The following is an 18427-nucleotide window of genomic DNA, read 5'->3' as shown; positions in this document are numbered from 1 at the left end:
GATGTTAATTTTGTCTGGTTTTTTCCACCATAAGCCAATTCTTTTCACCCATTTCACACTGTCCTCTTTGAAAGAAAGTCATTGTGCATATTCCCACTTACAGAATGTGAGGTTATAATACCCCTCCTTGAGCACAGAGAAATTACATAAATTATTTATGTAATCCAATGATGGATACATAAGTGGAATCCAGTGAGCTTTACATTTTGATTAATGTGTTTTGGGGGTTCTGAAATTTGTATTTAATTATTCTTTACATCTTACCTTTTTTGCTGAGACTTTCTATTCATTTCTAGAATTATTTCTTACTTCTTGGAATCCTTTTTAATGACTGTTTCACAGTCTCTCTCAGATAATTCCAGTGTATGTGTCATCTTGGCATTGACTTTGGTAGATTTTCTTTTTCCACAGCACTGAGAATTTCCTAGCTCTTTATCTGCTGATAAATTTGGAGTTGCATTGTGGGTATTTTAAATGGCACTCTGAAAGTAAAAGTGACAGTTGCTCAGTCGTGTCTGACTCTTTGCAACGCCATGGACTATACAGTCTGTGGAATTCTCCAGGCCAGAATACTGGAGTAGGTAGCCTTTCCCTTCTCCAGGGGATCTTCCCAACCCAGTAATTAAACCGGGATCTCCTGCACTGCAGGCAGATTCTTTACCAGCTGAGCCACAAGAGAAGCCCAAGAATACTGGAGTGGGTAGCCTATCCCTTCTCCAGGGGATCTTTCTAACCCAGGAATCGAACAGGGATCTCCTGCATTGCAGGTGGATTCTTTATCAACTGAGCTATCACGGAAGCCCCAGATGGCCCTCTGGTCACTTTAAATTCTATGGAGAATGTGTATTTTTTTAAGGCCGGTAACCAGTCCTCTTGGGTGCAGGCTGCAGGCTCCAAACAGCCTGGGGGTGTTGGGTTCAGTGTCGCTTTTGTTTAGCCTTTGCCAAGCTGTTAGAATCTGTCTCATATTTTTGCCCAGCTCCTGACTCCTAACAATGTTCCACTACTTTCTGATTCTCTGGGACTCCCTCTGGCTGAAAGGCGAGTGTTTGAGTTGCCTTGATCTGCTTTGTGTCTCAGCACTGACTTCCGGGGCCAAGGTGGTGGTCGGACAGACAGAAGGAGGGCAGCGGCCGCCTTGCCGTCGGGGCCGCAGTTGGTCTGAGAAGAGGGACGCCTCCCTTAGCCCTCGGCGACAGGCGGCCCTGCCACCGTGGCTGTTCCTGCTGCTGCCCTGGAGCAGAGTCGCCTGGCGCTGCGTTCAAGAGAATCGAGGAAAATAAATAAAAATGGGGTTTCCTCCCTCTGCCCTGAGCACGGAAAGTTCTCTTTTCTGGTTTTCAAGCCAGAAGTAGAGGTCTTCTCCTTGCACTGGAGCTTTCTTGTCCCGCTTCCAGCTTCTGTCCAGACGTCCGCGTGCTTAGAGTACCGGTCTCCTTCCCCAGCCTGACCACTGCCGTTTACTCTGAGTCCTCAGCGCCACTCGGTGACTCTGTCCGGGTGCCACCGCGGGCTTCCGGGGTGGGGGCAGGATCCGCTTGTTCCGTTCTGCCTTGCCAGGGCTTTGTGCTAGGACCTGAGCGTCCGGATTGGTCTTGCTGTGGGGACCCGCCTTCTCCGTAAAGCCTTCCTGGGCACCGCCAACCCCCCAGCCCCACCCTAGAGCAAGGCTCCCCCCGCCCCGTATCCGGCACACTGTGCATTCTGCTCAGTGACTTGCTGTGGTCATGGGGTTATGCGTGTGTCCCGCACAGTGACTTGCTGTGGTCGTGGGGTTATGTGTGTGTCCCACTTCTTGGCCCATCACCCAAAGTCAGTGGCTGCATCTTTTCAGGCTTCTGTTCTGCGTCTCGCCCACTTTTCTCAATATAAAGCGTGCTCAGTAAGTGCTTATCGGAAACACCTGATTCCCACAGTGCCATGTGTGAAGCTGCTCACTAACCTGGGTCTCTCTGTCCATGGAGGAGCAGGAACCAGTGGAGTTCCTGGAGTTTATTCATTCTTAAAAACACTTGTCCCTCCCATGCCTCTGTGCCTTGACCCTGCAGTCTCCCCAGGAAGTTTCCCTATCCTTTCTGGGATTCAGATACAGCTTTGGAAGGGTACTGCCAATTCAAAGCCTCAGAAATCAGGCTTTTTTTCCCCTGGTTAACTGGACAGCTTAAAGAGACTCTGATTACACTTCTTTTGAAGCTAATCACAGCAGAAGCTCTTCTTGGTAGCTCACTAGAAAACAAGAAGTTCTGAGTAAGGGCCTCTGAGGACCGTGGGGAAGTGCCTGGAAAGCTCCCATGGCCTGACCAGCTAGCAGTTCCACCACAGTCTGGCTAGGCCTCCCAAAGTGAAGATTCTCTGTGCTTAGCTCTACGCGGTATAATGGAATCAAGTAGAATCCTAATAGGAACCCTAAACCCACCCAGACTCTTTCATGCTGAAAGTCGACCACTTCCCCTGACTTTCCAGGTGCAGGAGGGTGCCCTTCTGGGCCAGGACTGCAGCCTGGGTCCCGGCAGAGTCTCAGATGTGTCGCTGGGGTGATATGGATGAGTGACCCGTGCATTCCTCTTCTGTCCACTTCAGGAGGCGTGCGAGGCCCTGCTGGACCAGTGCCTGCGCTATGTGCAGTCCCGCAGCCCCCAGAGGACCGCTGGCAGCCTCAGCGTGGGCTTCGCCCCTCTCTGTCCACCCTCCGAAGCCACTGCCTCTGGCCCCAGCCTCGTGATCGATGGGAGAAGTCTGGCCTACGCCCTCCAGAAGAACCTGGAGGACAAATTCCTCTTCCTTGCTAAGCAGTGCCGGTCTGTCCTTTGCTGTCGCTCAACCCCCCTGCAGAAGAGCATGGTGGTGAAACTGGTCAGGAGCAAGCTCAAGGCCATGACCCTGGCCATAGGCAAGTATCCAGGCTGGACAGCCTCCTCCTGTGCAGCTGCCTCCCCTTGAAGCATCTTGAATTTCCTACCCCTTCCATACTATACTCTAGGGTGGGAAAACGCTTTCTTTCTCTTTTTCCTATTTATAAAATCACACTCTGTGCAATAAAATTGGCAGTCTGTTCCAAATATAAAGCTTGGATTTGAAAGCCACAAAATACACTAGCAACAGATATAGCTACATATTATGAAGTCAGTAATTCAGTGTCAAATTAAAAAGTTAGAGCTTCTTACTGTCTCCGGGGAGACAGGAGAGTCCTGTCCTGTGGCTTTGGCCTCAGCAGAGGCCTGCACTCTAAGCCTGACCCCAGGCCAGCTTAGGAAGAAGGCCCTTTGTAGGTGCTTCTGATGGCCGTGAGCCACCTGGGGTCCAACTTCATCATGCTTCAGGACCCAGAGACTCCATGGTGATCGGAATTCTCATCACTTCTTGTCTGCTGAACTTTGCTTCAAGTGTTAGTCACTCAGTTGTGTCCGACTCTTTGTGACCATATGGACTACAGCCCGCCAGTGGACAGGCTCCTCTGTCCATGGGATTCTCCAGGCAAGAGTACTGGAGTGGGTTGTCATTTCCTTCTCCAGGGGATCTTCCCCACCCAGGCATCGAACCCAGGTCTCCTGCATTGTCAGGCTGATTCTTTACCATCTGAGCCACCTGGGAGATGATATTGTTTCAAGACCAGCATCTAATTTTAAAACATTCCTCCTAAGCTCTGAATAGTTGCTGAATTTTGCATCATTTCCTTAAGGACTGTGTGTCTGATGGTGGCTTTTCCTTGCAGACTGCTGGCCTGGCAAGCCTCCTAGGCTCCTCTCCAGTCTGCACCCACACCCACCTGTCTCCTCACCCACTCTGATTGAAGTCCAGTCTCCAGGGAGGTTCAGGGACGTGGCAGCCCCACCTGCTGGGGAGAGCTGGGAGAGACTGCAGGTAGCCTAGGAAAAGGGGTGGTCCCCAGGATTCCCTGATATCAAATAGTTTGGTCTTCCTGCATATAGAATGCACACCTAAATGAGAGCTTGCTCTGAAATAAAGCTTCCTCACCAATCAGTATTAATTACCATATTTTCTACAGGAGGTCTGTGGTAGCCCCCCACCCTTGGTGATGTAGGAATTGCCACCCTGTCACCTCATCAGGATAGTTGAGGCTGGTGATGGCCTTAGCATGGTTGTCATGGAGATGGACCTGCACATCCCCAGGGCATGGTAACTGCTGAGGGGGGTGAGGTGTGTTCACCCACAGCCACTTGGTTCCAGCTGAGATAAGACAGGCAGATCTTCTAGGATGGCCCCTCTTCAGGGAGGCTGTCTCAGGACCACCTTTGCCCTCATGTGCCCAGACAGGCCTTTAGGTCTCTCTGAGCAGGTGTTGGAGGCAAAAGCTGAGGAGTTTGAGTCTGGTTCTGCACCCTCACTGGTAACTTTGCTCCTCTGTGCTCCAGCCTCAACTGTAACATGAGGTCAGCATCCCCCAGTGGGCCGGGTGTGAGACCCTGAACATGATACAGCATATTCTCACTGCCTGGTCAGGGCCTGGCTCACTCAGCCTCCATATCACTGGTGTGTGACATTCACTTAGGAAACTGGGAAAAGAAAAAGGCTGGTTAGAAAGAAAAAACAAAACAGAATCTCAAAAGGGAAAGGAAAGGTAAAGACCCATCAATTTTTAGTTTATTTCTTTCTATGAGTTAAGGCATAAATATGACCTAGACCTGGATACCTAGCAATTAATAATCCCGAGAGCATCATTGCCCACACATCTCATTTTAAATGGGACATTCTGAGAAGAGTTGCAGAGGTTATTGCTTCACAGAATTTCAGTTGGGCAAATACTGATTCTCCAGGTTGGGCCCTGTGCAGTAAAGAACAGAGGAATCACAGAGGAAAGACATCCTTCTGAGTCACTCTGACTTTATATACCTATACTTCTTAAGTGTTTGAAATGGGGGAGGTATTCTGTGATGTGGGCCCTTCTGCCACCCTGTTCCAAGAACAGTCATTCTCACAGAATGATAATGACTTTAAGTCTCCGGTTGTCTTTCCCCAAAGATGTTAAGAGCTCTGACCCTGTGCTCCTACACACTTTCTATCAGCAATTTGACTAAATACATAGATGGTCTCATTAATTACATGCTTAGAGAGCCCAAGGGTGGGCACAGTAATTAACAAGCTAGCCAGACTTGAGTGTGCAAACAGAGTTCCACAGTTGCTGGGCAGAATTTAACCTCCTTTGTGCAGTTTAGAAAACCACTCACAGGAGTATGAATAGAAGTAGCCTTGACTGCCGTGTGACAAAGCCTAGAGTGGGTCAGGAAGTAACAGTGAAGGTGGTAATCCTATTTTGTGCTAGATGCCCCGTGAAGGGCTCTACTGGTGTCTGAGCCAGTAGCTTGGAACGTGTCCTAACTGGAAAGGGGCGCTGGCTGCTGCTTTCTCAGATTCTTCCTGGTGTGACTGGTGGGTCCAAGCCTCCCACCAGGTTTGCTCTGACTGCATAACCCAGCTCCCCTGGGGCAGGGGCTGCACTGCCTCTTCCTCAGTCCTCCCTAGGACCCTCCACAGTTTGCAGCTCACACCAGAGTCCCAAGAAGATCCACCAAGCCTGTTTAATCATGTACATCTCAGCTCATGATTCTCCCTGCCTGTGCTGTTCTAGGAGACGGAGCCAATGACGTCAGCATGATCCAGGTGGCAGACGTGGGCGTGGGAATTTCAGGCCAGGAGGGCATGCAGGTAAGGACGGGGCTGTCCTGGGCAACCAAAGGGCTCCCACTGTGAGCCGCGCTGGCCTCCCTGTGAGCCGTCCTGCAGAGCTGAAGGCTTGGATCTTAGTACAGCTGGTGCTCACCTGCTGCTAAGCCGGCAGTAGACCAGGTGGCACGTGGCTCTTCATGTTAGTGAAGCCGTGCAGTGAATATGCCTGTCAGTCTGTTTCTCTGGAAAGGTGGCCTGTAGTGGATCGTCTCTGCAAGGCACTTTTTATTGCTCCTGAACATCAGTGATACCATGGGCTTTACTATAGGACTGTTGTGTCTTGGTGTCACCATGAAGATGGAGGAAAGCCGTCCTCACTCATGTGAAAATTCATCTCTGTGTTTCTCATGTGCCATTGTGTTGGTTCTCCTCACGTGATCCAGATGATGAATAAATGGGTTCATTATAAATGTACTTCTTTGGGATGTAGCAGTTCTACATTTGATTAAGTTTGAATCACAGTATTTTTAACTTGGTGGAAACTTTTGGGAACAGTCTATCCAGTTGTCTTCTTTTAAAAATCAAGACGTTGTTCACTCTTTGGTCATCAGTTGTTCATTGATGTATTCACCCTGTAACTAGCTTTTGAGCACACATATGTGCCATGCTTGTGCAGGTTCATTGATTTTCTCACTTGACACTGAAATCACAGTTTGCTGGAAATTCCTGAGCTAGAAGCACAGTTGCTCCATCCTGGGCTCCTCCTCAGCACATAACTCTCCTGTGTCTCGTCTGACCTGGGTTATGTTACTATACATGTTTTCTTCCTCCATAAAACTGAAAATGGAACCCAGTTGGGACTCATCCTTGCCCCTCCTCCCAGTGACATCACATGCCGCCACTGCTGGTAAGTCGCTTCAGTTGTGTCCAACTCTTTGCAAGCCCATAGACGGCAGCCCACCAGGCTCCTCCATCCCTGGGATTCTCCAGGCAAGAACACTGGAGTGGGTTGCCGTTTCCTTCTCCAATGCATGAAAGTGAAAAGTGAAAGTGAAGTTGCTCAGTCGTGTCCGACTCCTAGCGACCTCATGGACTGCAGCCTACAAGGCTCCTCTGTCCATGAGATTTTCCAGTCAAGAGTACTGGAATGCGTTGTCGTTGCCTTCTCTGTGACATCACATGGGGGAGCTCAAAAATGTCTATTGAATGAATGAGAAAAATAGTTAATTCCATCTGATTTTTTCAGCATGGCCTCCTTTGCACTCATTTCCTAGGATGAAAACCTACCCAGGGCAGTGCTTGTAAACCACACGTGCAGAGAAATGCAGCCAGTCCACTTTGTATCAGGGTCTCTAAGATTGAGCATGCTGGTGAGGAAGGGCATGAGCTGTATCCACTGGAGGGCCTCAGGGCAGGAGCTAGAGGATTCAGTGAGCCATGAAGGAGGTGTGGGGATCAGCCAGACTGTAGGGGATCTTACTGAGACTTAGCTTTGAGTGGACATGACTTGTATTTACTTGAAGCTCCAGTACTGTTGCCCGGAAAATCCCATGGATGGAGGAGCCAGGTAGGCTGCAGTCCATGGGGTCGCTAAGAGTCGGACACGACTAAGGGACTTCACTTTCACTTTTCACTTCCATGCATTGGAGAAGGAAATGGCAACCCATTCCAGTGTTCTTGCCTGGAGAATCCCATGGACGGAAAAGCCTGGTAGGCTGCAGTCCATGGGGTCGCACAGAGTCCGACATGACTGAAGCGACTTAGCAGCAGCAGCAGCAGCATACTTCTTTATTGAGGGCGCATCATGTAAAGTGATGGTAAGACTCGACATGTTCTCCTACTGTTCTAAGGGCTCAGGTTCCCCAGGGAATGTGGCCCCGCTTGCTTGTTAGTCAGTCCAGTAAGCAAGGGGACGTTGTGCGGAGCTCCCTGGAAGACACACTGTGTGGGGCGCTGTGGCTGTAGGGACCCGAGGAGTCCAAGCTGAGTGTCTGAGGTAAAGTGATGGTAGTTGCAGTTCCCCAGCTCATCCTGGGTGGAAAAGGTGTCCCAGGCAGGGGAACAGAAAGGACCAAGGAAATTCTGTCGCTCTGAGACACCCAGTCTTTGAGGAGTCATCTGGTCAACCATGTTTGTTGAGCACCCCATGGGTGCTGACTGGGAACCAGGGCTGTGGGTGATCACAGTGTCTACCATGCAGGGTCTCATGGAATATTCAGAAAGATCAGAAAGGGAAGATAGAAAAGTATTCTAACTTACACCAGGGGTCATAATTGAGTTGTCGTGAGTGCTGTGAAAGAGCAACATGAGTTTCCCTGCTGAGGATGTGACAGGAGGCTCTGCACAGCTGGGAACACTGGAGAGGCCACCGTGATTGGGGGAGTGAGTGGTGTGTTCAGGGTGTGGAGGCAGGAAGCTAGGTCGCAGGGTGGCGGAAAGGCCAGCGGGGCCTGGAAGGAGGGGCATACCTGCGGTTCTCAAGGTCGGGGCTGCTTCCCAAACAGCCCCGGGGCTTCTCCTTAACTCTGACTCAACATTAGCCCTTCAGTGTTAGGACATTGAAGACAGGGACCACATGTGACGGTATCTGTCTCCAAGTCTGTGTCTGGCAACTGGAGGGTCTTAATACATGATTTTTGAGAGGATGAATTGTGGAATAAACGAAGGAAGAAAAGATGCACAAAACCCTTAAGGCTCCCACATGTTGACAGGAAGAGGGGTAAAGATACCGTTTGCTTTCAGATCCTTACTTCTGGGTTCAGAAAGCAGACATTCTAAGGCTTCATTTTTTTCTGTCATGTGTAATGATGTTTCTCTGTTTCGCAAATGGGACAGTATCATCACCTGCTCTTTTCTAAGTGATATTTAAGGGAAGCCTGTAAAATTTGAAAAGCAGACTTAAATGTTTGTGTGGAATAAACTTCAAAGATAAGCAAAAATGTATCTTTGACATTTTCGTGGATTTTTCCCCAAAATAATAAAATTCATTCCCAAATAATGATGTATTCCAAGTTATTTTGGACACAGACATTGTCATTAGGATGGACTGTCTGGCTCAGTTAGTTTAATTGTATAGAATGTGGTGCTCAGTAAGGTAAAGGCAAGCTTCCTCCCCCGGGCTCTTTCCTGTCTGCAGAGGAAGCCTGCTGTCCATCCCACTGTCCTTTCAGACGATGTCCAGTGCCCTACAGTGGGAATCCTGAGACTGGGCTGATTGGCAGGCAGGGTAGCCATGGGCCTGGCCTTGCTCATCACCCGTGGCTCTTGTGGAGAATGACCCAGAGGACACCTCGCAGGACAGCTGTCTGTCTGTTCCTGAGGCATACCTAAGGGGCAGCTTTGGTTCATCTTTGGGTTGGGATCCTAAGATGATTTAGATGAATAAAACATCAGAGAGTGGGAAAAAGCAGGGAAATTTCATACATCTCCATATTTTTTTTTAATTTGCTTAAAAAAAAAAGCATGGGAAAGAAAAAGCAAAAACTTTACAAATCCATCAGTTACATATATTTGAAATCTTAAATATGTCCTCTAGAGCAGTATCCCTAAACTACAGTGTAGTCGGTATTGGATTTTTCTTAAATGCAAGCATTCATCCTGGAGACAGTGGTAACAGCCAGCTCAGGCTGGATTTCTGCATCCCCATTGCGCCTTGTGTTTGGGGGGAGTTAAGATGGACCTCAGGCACAGTGAAGCAGCAGCAACAACTGGCACTCTCTCCCTCTCAAGGCAGTGATGGCCAGCGACTTCGCGGTGCCCAAGTTCCGATACCTCGAGAGGCTCTTGATCGTTCACGGACATTGGTGCTATTCCCGGCTTGCCAACATGGTGCTGTACTTCTTCTACAAAAACACAGTATGTATTTGATGCCAGTGTCGAGGATTTTTGATGTGAAATCCATGAGATTCACAGGACTGTTAACTGAACGTGGTCTGCAGGCCATCCCACAGCCTCCCGTTGGTTCCACCCCACTTGGCTTCTGTGGATTTTTCCCAGGCCTGGTCTGCCTTTGCACCCTCAGTCTCAGAAGTCTTAACTCACTTGCTGCTCTGAGCATGGAAACAGGTAGATCCAAGGAGGAAGTCCACTTGCAGCTTTATAATAAGTAGAGTGACCGTGGGGTCCGGGGGTTTGCATGAAGTCCTCAGTCAGTGAGTGATCGAGGCTCCTTTCTGCCTCCACCCAGCCAACTCCAGTTTCCAGGCCCTTTACTGCTCTGTCCCTGTCTCTCTCAGGAATGGTCTCCTGAGGTGCCCACAGACAGGATGCTCTGATTGGTGCCCTCTCAAAGCACATGGGCTCATCTGATGAGTGGAAGTGTGGTTGGCAGTCCTGGGTCAGCATGAGAGGACTCAGCTGGGCTGTGACCCTGATGATAAGCAGGCTGTTGAGATTGCCCACTGTCTTCGAGAAGCCTTTCCTCATCCCCCTGGCCGCCATGAGTGTACATATGCCTATGGCTACATCGTTGCTTCTGTGTTCATTCATCAACCACAGGCGTCATCATGTTTTACCACAGTTTCCTATTCAGGAAACTTCCGCACTAGACACTGACACTCCTCTACAACTCTGCTACACTCTACTACACACCGAGCCCGCTGCACCATCTCAATAAATACATAAATAAAATACTTTTGCTTATAAATCTAGGATTACAGAACCAGTCAATGAGGTAGTGAAATGGTAAAAATTTTATTGTGAGCTAAACTGATTTCATAGCAGTTTGTTTATTCAGATACAAATGGACTTTGATATAGCAATTATGACATTGAAGCTTTGGGCCCAGATTTAATGAAGTAGAAATAAATGGCAAAAATCACGCCCACCCTGGGCCAGCAAGAGGGGGCTGCCACCCTCTGTGCTGGCAGGTAGATGCCCCTCAGGCCCGCTCATTCTGTATTTGACCTTTCAGGCTGTGCGCAGACCTGCTTGGCTCAGGACAGTTCTGTTTCTTCAGGGACTCTGATTCAGGGCCCTGGTCTATTTCCTGCTGACCCTAACATTTAATTCTTAGTTCCTTCACTACTGTGTCCTTGGCAGACAGCTGTGTGGCAGCAATAGCCTCCAGGATGGACCACATGGCCATCTTAGGACCCTACCCTACTTGTGAGGTATAGACACTCTGCTGAGAACTTGCTGGATTGCTGCTTGTCCCTCTTGCCTCTGATACGAGGCAAGGAGACAAAGTAAGTAAACTCTTGGGGTAGCTGACTCTTCAGAGTAGTCCTGTAGATCTGCCCTGCTGGATCCATAGCTCCAAAGTCAAGAGCATGTCTAATTTTATAGGTTAGGTCCTGGAAATTAATTCAGATTGGGTTCTGCCTGGGACACAGTCCATGCAGGGCTGTGCTGTGCTGTGCTATGCTGTCCCTGACCTCATCAGATCCCCTTGCTACTGACTCCCTGGCATTGCCTCCCCAGCACCTACCCCTCCTCGCAGAGTTGCAAACCGAGAGGCTCCCAGCCCCCGAAGGTGTAGGTGGTGCTTTGAGTAAAGGTGAGTGGGGCTGGGCAGGCTGGAATCCCAGCCCCGTTTCTCTCAGTCATTAGCTGTGCAATCTGGAGCAAGTTATTTGCCTCCTTTGGGTTTTGTTTTTTTTTTTTTATCTGAAAACAAAACAGAACATAGGAATTGAACTCTGCTCTCTGTAATTCCTAACAAAAACTTCTCAGACTGAGGGGGAGGCATTCAATATTTCAGTTGCAGAAGAGACCCAGAGTGGCTACCGGAATGGACAGTGCCTCCTGTCTGCTGCAGCAAATCTGCCCTCGGGAAAGGGCAAGGAAGGAGATACTAAGTCACCTCAGTCGTGTCCGACTCTGTGCAGCCCCATAGACGGCAGCCCACCAGGCTCCCCCGTCCCTGGGATTCTCCAGGCAAGAACACTGGAGTGGGCTGCCGTTTCCTTCTCCAATGCATGAAAGTGAAAAGTGAAAGTGAAGTCACTCAGTCGTGTCTGACTCTTAGTGACCCCATGGATTGCAGCCTAACAGGCTCCTCCGTCCATGGGATTTTCCAAGCAAGAGTACTGGAGTGGGGTGCCATTGCCTTCTCCGAAGGAAGGAGAAGGGGCCTCTTTTTATTCTGTGTCAGATTCAAGGCCTCTGTGAACAGGCACTTAATCTACTTGAGAAGTTCAGAAATAATCACTGTGCCTCCCAAATTGAGAAATTCATTTATTTTCAGAATAAGTTCGCCTGCCTTCCAGTAAGGAGTAGAGAAGGAAAGTTTCCATAGCAACAGTGGTTTGAGAAGGCTTTGGGTACTACATGAAAAAAAAAAAAATCTCAATTATCTAAGTACTTTTTCTCCTCTTTGACTCCACTTGCTTACTGATGAGTCACTAGGCTGCACCTGAGGAGATAGACAAGCCATAAGCAAGTGTGGGTATGAAAAAAGGAAGAAAGTTAGTGAAGAAGCCAAGTTTGTCAATTTTCAGGGTGGAGGGGAAGAGTTGCATTAGGGCAAAGACTGAAACAAGGTTTGGAAGATCTGGGTCACTAGAGGTGTTACCAGTGTAGACTGTCTTTTTTTCCTGATCATTGGAACAAGCCATTTTTTAGGTCAAGAAACGTCTCTGAGATCTAGCTCAAAGAGGTTAAGTGACTGCCTCAAGGTCAGAAATGTGCACAGCAGCAGCTCCAGAACCCACCCCAAGGCCACTGTCTGCGGTGTCCAGCAGAGAATTTTCTTCCAGCGTGGCTCCTCCAGGCCAAGACCCCCGAGTGGTTGATCAAGATGGGTTTGTTACTCATTCAGTGACCACTGTCCAGTCATTTGACACCTTGGACCTTAGTTTCCTTTCCTGTAAATGGGGTGAGCACGCCGGCCCTGCTTGAGCCTCAGACGAAGGAAATAGCTGTTCTCCTGACAGTAGCAACCACAGATGACGCTGATGAGCATCTCAGCATATAGGGAGCTCTTGTGAGTGCTTCAAGGTGCGTTAGTCATTAATTCTCACTACAGCCCACAGCTGAGTACCGCTGGTGTGCCCGTGTCATGGACAAGGTCACTGAGGCAGAACGGCTAAATTATCTGTGCCAGCTTGCATAGCTAGTAAGTGTCAGAATGCCTTGCAGTCGCTAAGCTGCCAGCGCCACCGCCCCCCCCATGTAGTATCAGGATGTTCAGTAACAGTGGGAAGAGGCTCACCCAGGTCCTCACGCTGGGCATGGGAGGAGGTTCCTCCACCTCTCTGGACCTCGCTTTCCTGTTTGGGATAGCCGTAGGGACCAGCACGAATGCCTGTAGCTCACCCTGACGGCAGAGTACCCGGCAGAGGCCAGGGCTCAGTCACAGTCGCGATTACCACCCTGTGTGTGTGCCTCCTCCCCTCCACTGAAGTCAGTAACTGTACACTGTCCTCATTAAAGAGAGGAAGGCAGCATCCAGGGTGTGGTCCCAGAGGAGCACAGGGAAAGAAGCCTGGCAGTGGGTGATATACCCGGCTGGCCCTCTTGACGTGAGCCACCCTAGACTCTGCCAGAGCTTTATTTTGTTTTCTTATGATCTGTGGCCTTTTGACCACAAGACGGCATCCCTCCGAGGGCTATTGGTGGGAATCCCCAGCTGCTGTTGCTGCCCTTTGGATGCTGGAGGGATGCAGGAGGGGAGGGAGAGACAGGGCACCAAGGTGAGAGCCGTTTCTGGAGACAGTCTCCGAGCACAGATTCAGTCTTTCCAGCCAGACTCGGTGAGCCTCTTGGCCGCCTGGGACAGGAGTCCACGAGATGGCTCTCAGCCCCCTGGGATGGCAGTCAAGGGAGTCCGCCGGGCGGCTTTTGGTTGCCTGGGACGGGAATCATGGGAGCCCGAGGGCAGCTCTTGGGCCCCTGGGATGGGAGTCCGCGGGCAAATGAGAATTGCCATCCCACCCTTCCTTTGACCACAGATGTTCGTCGGCCTCCTGTTCTGGTTCCAGTTCTACTGTGGCTTCTCTGCATCTGCCATGATTGATCAGTGGTACCTGATATTCTTTAACCTGCTCTTCTCGTCACTCCCCCAGCTCGTGACTGGGGTGCTGGACAAGGATGTGCCAGCCGATGTGCTGCTTGCCGAGCCGCAGCTCTACCGGAGCGGCCAGAACATGGAGGTGAGCCCCGGCCTGTGCTGCCCTTTCCGTGGACACCCTGGGCAGACAGAGCAGGGGAGATACCGTATGAGATCACTCAGGTGTGGAATCCACTTCTTAAAAATGATACAAATGCACTTGTTTACAAAACAGATTCACTGGTTTTGAAAACAAACTTTTGTTACCGAAGGAGAAATACGGCATGGAGGGGTAAATTGGGAGCTTGGGACCTTAACATACACATACTATTATATATAAAACAGATCACCAGCAAGGCCTACTGTGTAGCACAGGGAATTCTACTTGGTATTCTGTAATAACCTATGGGGGTGAAGGATCTGAAGAAGAATGTGTGTGTGTGTGTGTGTGTGTGTGTGTGTATATAAAACAGAATTTCTTTGCTGTATACCTGAAACTTAACACAACATTGTACAACATTGTACAACTATACTCCAATATAATTTTAAAAATAAAATCTTCTAAAAAAAATGGACACTGGAGGAGTTAAAACTCTAGAATCTGACCAGTGAGAGGAAAACAATGAATTCTGTCTATAGAATTTGACAATGGATTTAAGTAGAAAGAGTTGATTGGTTGTGATGGTATCAGAGGTGTATATATGGGCCCAAACTCATCAAAATGTTTACATTAAAACTGTGTATAGTTTCTATATATCAGTTTACCTAAAGCTTACTTAAAAAAAGAGAGAAAAGACTTTTTTAAAACTATGCGTGCATGTGTGCTAAGTTGTTACAGTCATGTCGGACTCTTTGCAACATTATGGACTATATGACCTGCCAAGGTCTACAGGACTCTGTCCCTGGGATTCTCCAGGCAAAATACTGGAGTGGGTTGCCATGCCCTCTTCCAGGGGCTCTTCCCTCACCCAGGATCGAACCCACAGCTCTGTGTCTCCTGCACTGGCAGGCGGGTTCTTTACCACTAGAGCCACCTGGGAAGCTGTTATGAAAGTATACCAAGGTGAAAACTGTCTTTACACTAAGAGGTTCCAGGAGCCCAAGGAAAGCCCATTTGAAATCCAAGTCAAGGACATGTGGGATGACTGTAGGAAGAGCAGGGATTTTTCTAAAACATCCCCAAAAGAAATGTGATTTCCTTTGAATAGGGATTAATGAGAAGATAAACCCATAGGGAAACCCTGGGAAAACCAAGTGAACACAAACAGATAATGTAAAAACATGTTTCCATCAATACACTGCATAGATTAGCATGCTGACTCCCAGCTGTCCCTGCTGGTCAGTAAAGAAAGCCACATCAGTGCTTCTCTTGGGCTGATTGGAATTATACATGTGCCCAGGGAATAGAGCCCTGCATCTCCCACAGTGGTCTATAAATAATTCAGAACTGATTTACTGAAGTGCTGACTTCCCACTGGGCTTCCCAGGTGGCACAGTGGTAAAGAATCCACCTGCTAATGCAGGAAACACAGGAGATAAGGGTTCAATCCCTGGGTGGAAAAGATCCCCTAGAGTTGGAACTGGCAGTCCTCTCCAGTATTCTTGCCTGGAAAATTCCCTGGACAGAGGAGCCCAGAAGTCTGCAGTTCGTGGGATGGCAAAGAGTCAGACACAGCTGAAGTCAGACTTCCTATGGGCAGCCTGGGACGGGGGCTCCTGAGGGTCAGGTAGATGAGGGTCTCTGCTCATCACCTGGAGGCACGCGTGTACTCAGCCAGGTCTCACCTCCTGGGTGAGTTTGTTCTGGGGACTAACAGGAAGGGGCTGCCTTTCCTCAATGCTTGGTAAACCCTCGTCTTATCTGCTCTGAGTGTCCTGTGGGCCAGTGCTCGCTCTTGCAGCTCAGAATTCAGCAGGGTCAGATACAGACGTGGGCACCCAGACAAGGAAGACTTGATTAGTCCATTTCAAAGTCATTTTTGCCTTTTCTATGCAGCTAAGTGATTTTAACATTAGGAGACATCCGTGATTTAATGTTAAAACAACTCATGTTTAAGAAACATTCTAGGGGGTCCACCAACAGAGGGAAGCAAAGCCCTGGCAAAGTAGAAGGACTCAGGTTGGAGAGGCTGCCCGAATTGCATGCTCTAGTCCCTGGCTTAGGGAAATTTCTCGTGGGATTTTAGAATGCATTTCCTCTTTTTCCTGTTGTAATGGGCCTTGCAGACCCAGAGGCTGTCAGTGACCGACTCAGCCTCAAGGGCCCTTGTGAGCCTTTCCGTAGTGTTTTTCCACCAAGCCCCAGCCCTCGGGACCTCCCTGTCCAAGGCCTGAGTTAGCAAGTGTCCCTGGGGTGCCCGGCTTGTGCCTTCACAAGCCCCGGGGGGGACTGGAAAACCGTGTGAAGGGATGAGGCCGTCCCTGTAATCCCTGTGCTTGTTCTTGTGTCTCAGGAATATCGGCCTCGCACATTCTGGCTAAACATGGCCGATGCTGCCTTCCAGAGCCTCGTGTGCTTTTTCATTCCCTACCTGGTAAGTTGGGCCCTGGCCAGGCCTTTCCCGCCAGCTTCATCCAGTGACATGCAGACAGATGACCCCGCTGTCTTTCAGGCCTACTACGACTCCGACACAGACATCTTCACCTGGGGCACCCCCATCACTGCCGTCGCCCTGTTCACATTCCTCCTGCACCTGGGCATCGAGACCAAGACCTGGGTGAGAACCGTGGGACTGATGCAGAAGGGGGCTGGTCTGTGAGCCCTCACTGACATGCCCAGTCCGTTAGCTTGAGCAGGGTTTTGCAAAGCCAGCCTCTCTGTGATGAGAACAAACCGGGTTCCCGGGCTGGTCACATGGACCCAAGCCTGGGTTGGGGGCAGCTCCAGCCTAAGCCCGTGCCTGTCCTAGGCAGCACTGGGCTCCTGCCCACCCAAGCCCCTCAACCCAGCTCTGCTTAACCCTCCTTCCCCTGGCCCCTAGCTTCCATCGCCCAGCCTGTGTTCACGCTGACCCGCCCTGTTCCCACTGTGCCCTCTGAGAACACTGCGCCTGCTCCAGGAGGACCGGTGCACTTTTGTTGAAACAGAAGCCCTGTTTTTCTCTTTACCCCACAGACCTGGCTCAACTGGACGGCTTGTGGCTTCAGTGTCGTTTTATTTTTCACCGTGGCTTTGATTTACAACGCTTCCTGTGCGACGTGCTACCCTCCCTCCAACCCCTACTGGACCATGCAGACGCTAATGGGCGACCCCGTGTTTTACTCCATTTGTCTGCTAGCGCCCGTGGCTGCTCTGCTGCCCAGGTAGGTGTCCGGGACAGTGGGCTTCTGGCCCCACATGGGCTCGGAAAACACTGTCTTTGCTGTGCTCCTGCACCATTCGAATCTCAGAAGCTCAAAGGCTTCGCGGCAGCAGTAGCTGACTGTGTTCTGTATGTTCTTTCCAGGTTGTTTTTCAAAGCCCTGCAGGGGACCCTTTTCCCTACCCCACTGCAGCTGGGACGCCAGTTAGCCAAGCGGTCCCCTGGGAAATTCAGGGCTCCCAGAGAGACCTCTGCTCAGGGGCATATCCCAGAAGAAGCAAGGACCAAGCCACCAGGACAGAGGAGCGTCAGTGTGGCGCGGTCCGTCTCACGGGACTGCAGCTCACAGGTGTCTCAGGGCACATGGCAGCCGGCCTGCTCCCCCGAGGCTGGTGGGGAGCCCAGCGCGGTGGACATGGGCATGCCATGGAGAGAGGGCACTCTGCCGGACAGGCTGGACAGTCAGCCCTCACGGTCCTCCTCACCAGGGCCAGTGGCCGTGGAGGGCTGTCCAGGGGGCTCCAGGATGAAACCCATGAGCGCCAGCCGGCCAGCCCCCCTGCCATCCGTCTTCAGCGTGCCCGGCCTCAGCTCCCTCAACTGGATGTCCTCGCTGTCTCTGGTCAGCGGGCTGGGCAGCGTCCTGCAGTTCTCCCGGAGCGGTCTGCCCATGGACAAGCGCGACAGTGATTTCCTGCCCGGCTCCGCGCCGCCCGACCAGGACCTGTGTGACTTGAGCGGGCAGACCACAGACTGCTTCTAGGATCCCCTTCCAAGAAGCGCGGCTGGCAATGCAGAGGGAAAACCTTGAAATGCTCTTTTTTTTTTTTTTGAAAGATGTTAATATTATTTATGTTTATTATTTGCACAGAGTTCTAGTGAGGTATATTTTATATATTTCCGAGGCTGACACAGGAAATGAAAGGTACCGAAAAAAGAAAGTTTATTTTTTAAAAATTTTAAGTAGAGTATACTGAAAAGAAAAATAAGAGCTTTATCTTATATAAAAATTTAAAGAAGGGTGACACTTGAAAAGGTGTGTTTATATTTATTTTTTCATCTCATTTTATTAAAGAAAATGTGGTCTGTTTGGTTTGCTTCAGTATGTGTGACCTTTGCTTTCCCTGAGTGTAAACATGTATGAGCACAGTGAACCCCGGGGGGGTAGTGTGGATGGGGTGGGGGGAGGTGACGGGCACACACGCGGCTTTGGCAGAGATCTCACTGTCTGTCTGTCAGTCCCACTGCTAGGAGGGTTGGATCTCTGCTTCACCAGGAAAGGGAAATTGAGAATTCTGGGATAGCAGACACACACAGAATTCATTCCAACATTCATTTCTATGCAGGCATTTGGTAAAGATCACCTGTAGGTGTTATAATTCATATGTAGGTTCTTGCCTGTTAAAATCATAATAAGCAATAAACAGCCTTCACTTTGCAAAGAGATAAGTCCAGTTGCCACTTTTGTGTGATGTTATTAATATGTTACCTAATGTTACTAAAGACCTGT

The 18427-nt window shown here is 49.8% G+C and overlaps 1 protein-coding gene across 5 annotated transcripts in view; it reads left to right on the top strand.

Moving 5' to 3' along the window:
- The window catches only part of ATP10A (ATPase phospholipid transporting 10A (putative)), a 184923-nt gene extending 166904 nt beyond the window's left edge, over window positions 1-18019 (top strand). For 4 of the 5 annotated variants that reach the window (XM_061394199.1, XM_061394203.1, XM_061394200.1 and 1 more), the window contains 8 exons: window positions 2581-2890; window positions 5588-5664; window positions 9355-9480; window positions 13518-13718; window positions 16069-16149; window positions 16228-16332; window positions 16731-16918; window positions 17062-18019. In XM_061394199.1, the coding sequence (XP_061250183.1) occupies window positions 2581-2890; window positions 5588-5664; window positions 9355-9480; window positions 13518-13718; window positions 16069-16149; window positions 16228-16332; window positions 16731-16918; window positions 17062-17680 (1707 nt within the window). In that variant the 3' untranslated portion in view covers window positions 17681-18019. The remainder of the gene's footprint in view (window positions 1-2580; window positions 2891-5587; window positions 5665-9354; window positions 9481-13517; window positions 13719-16068; window positions 16150-16227; window positions 16333-16730; window positions 16919-17061) is intronic. The other variant, XM_061394204.1, reaches the window with a different exon arrangement.
- The last annotated feature ends 408 nt before the right edge of the window (window positions 18020-18427 follow it).

Source organism: Bos javanicus, chromosome 21 (assembly GCF_032452875.1).
Source record: "Bos javanicus breed banteng chromosome 21, ARS-OSU_banteng_1.0, whole genome shotgun sequence".
Lineage (NCBI taxonomy): Eukaryota > Metazoa > Chordata > Mammalia > Artiodactyla > Bovidae > Bos > Bos javanicus.
The sequence above is the reverse complement of the archived record's forward strand: the minus strand, read 5'-3'. Positions and strand labels throughout refer to the sequence as shown.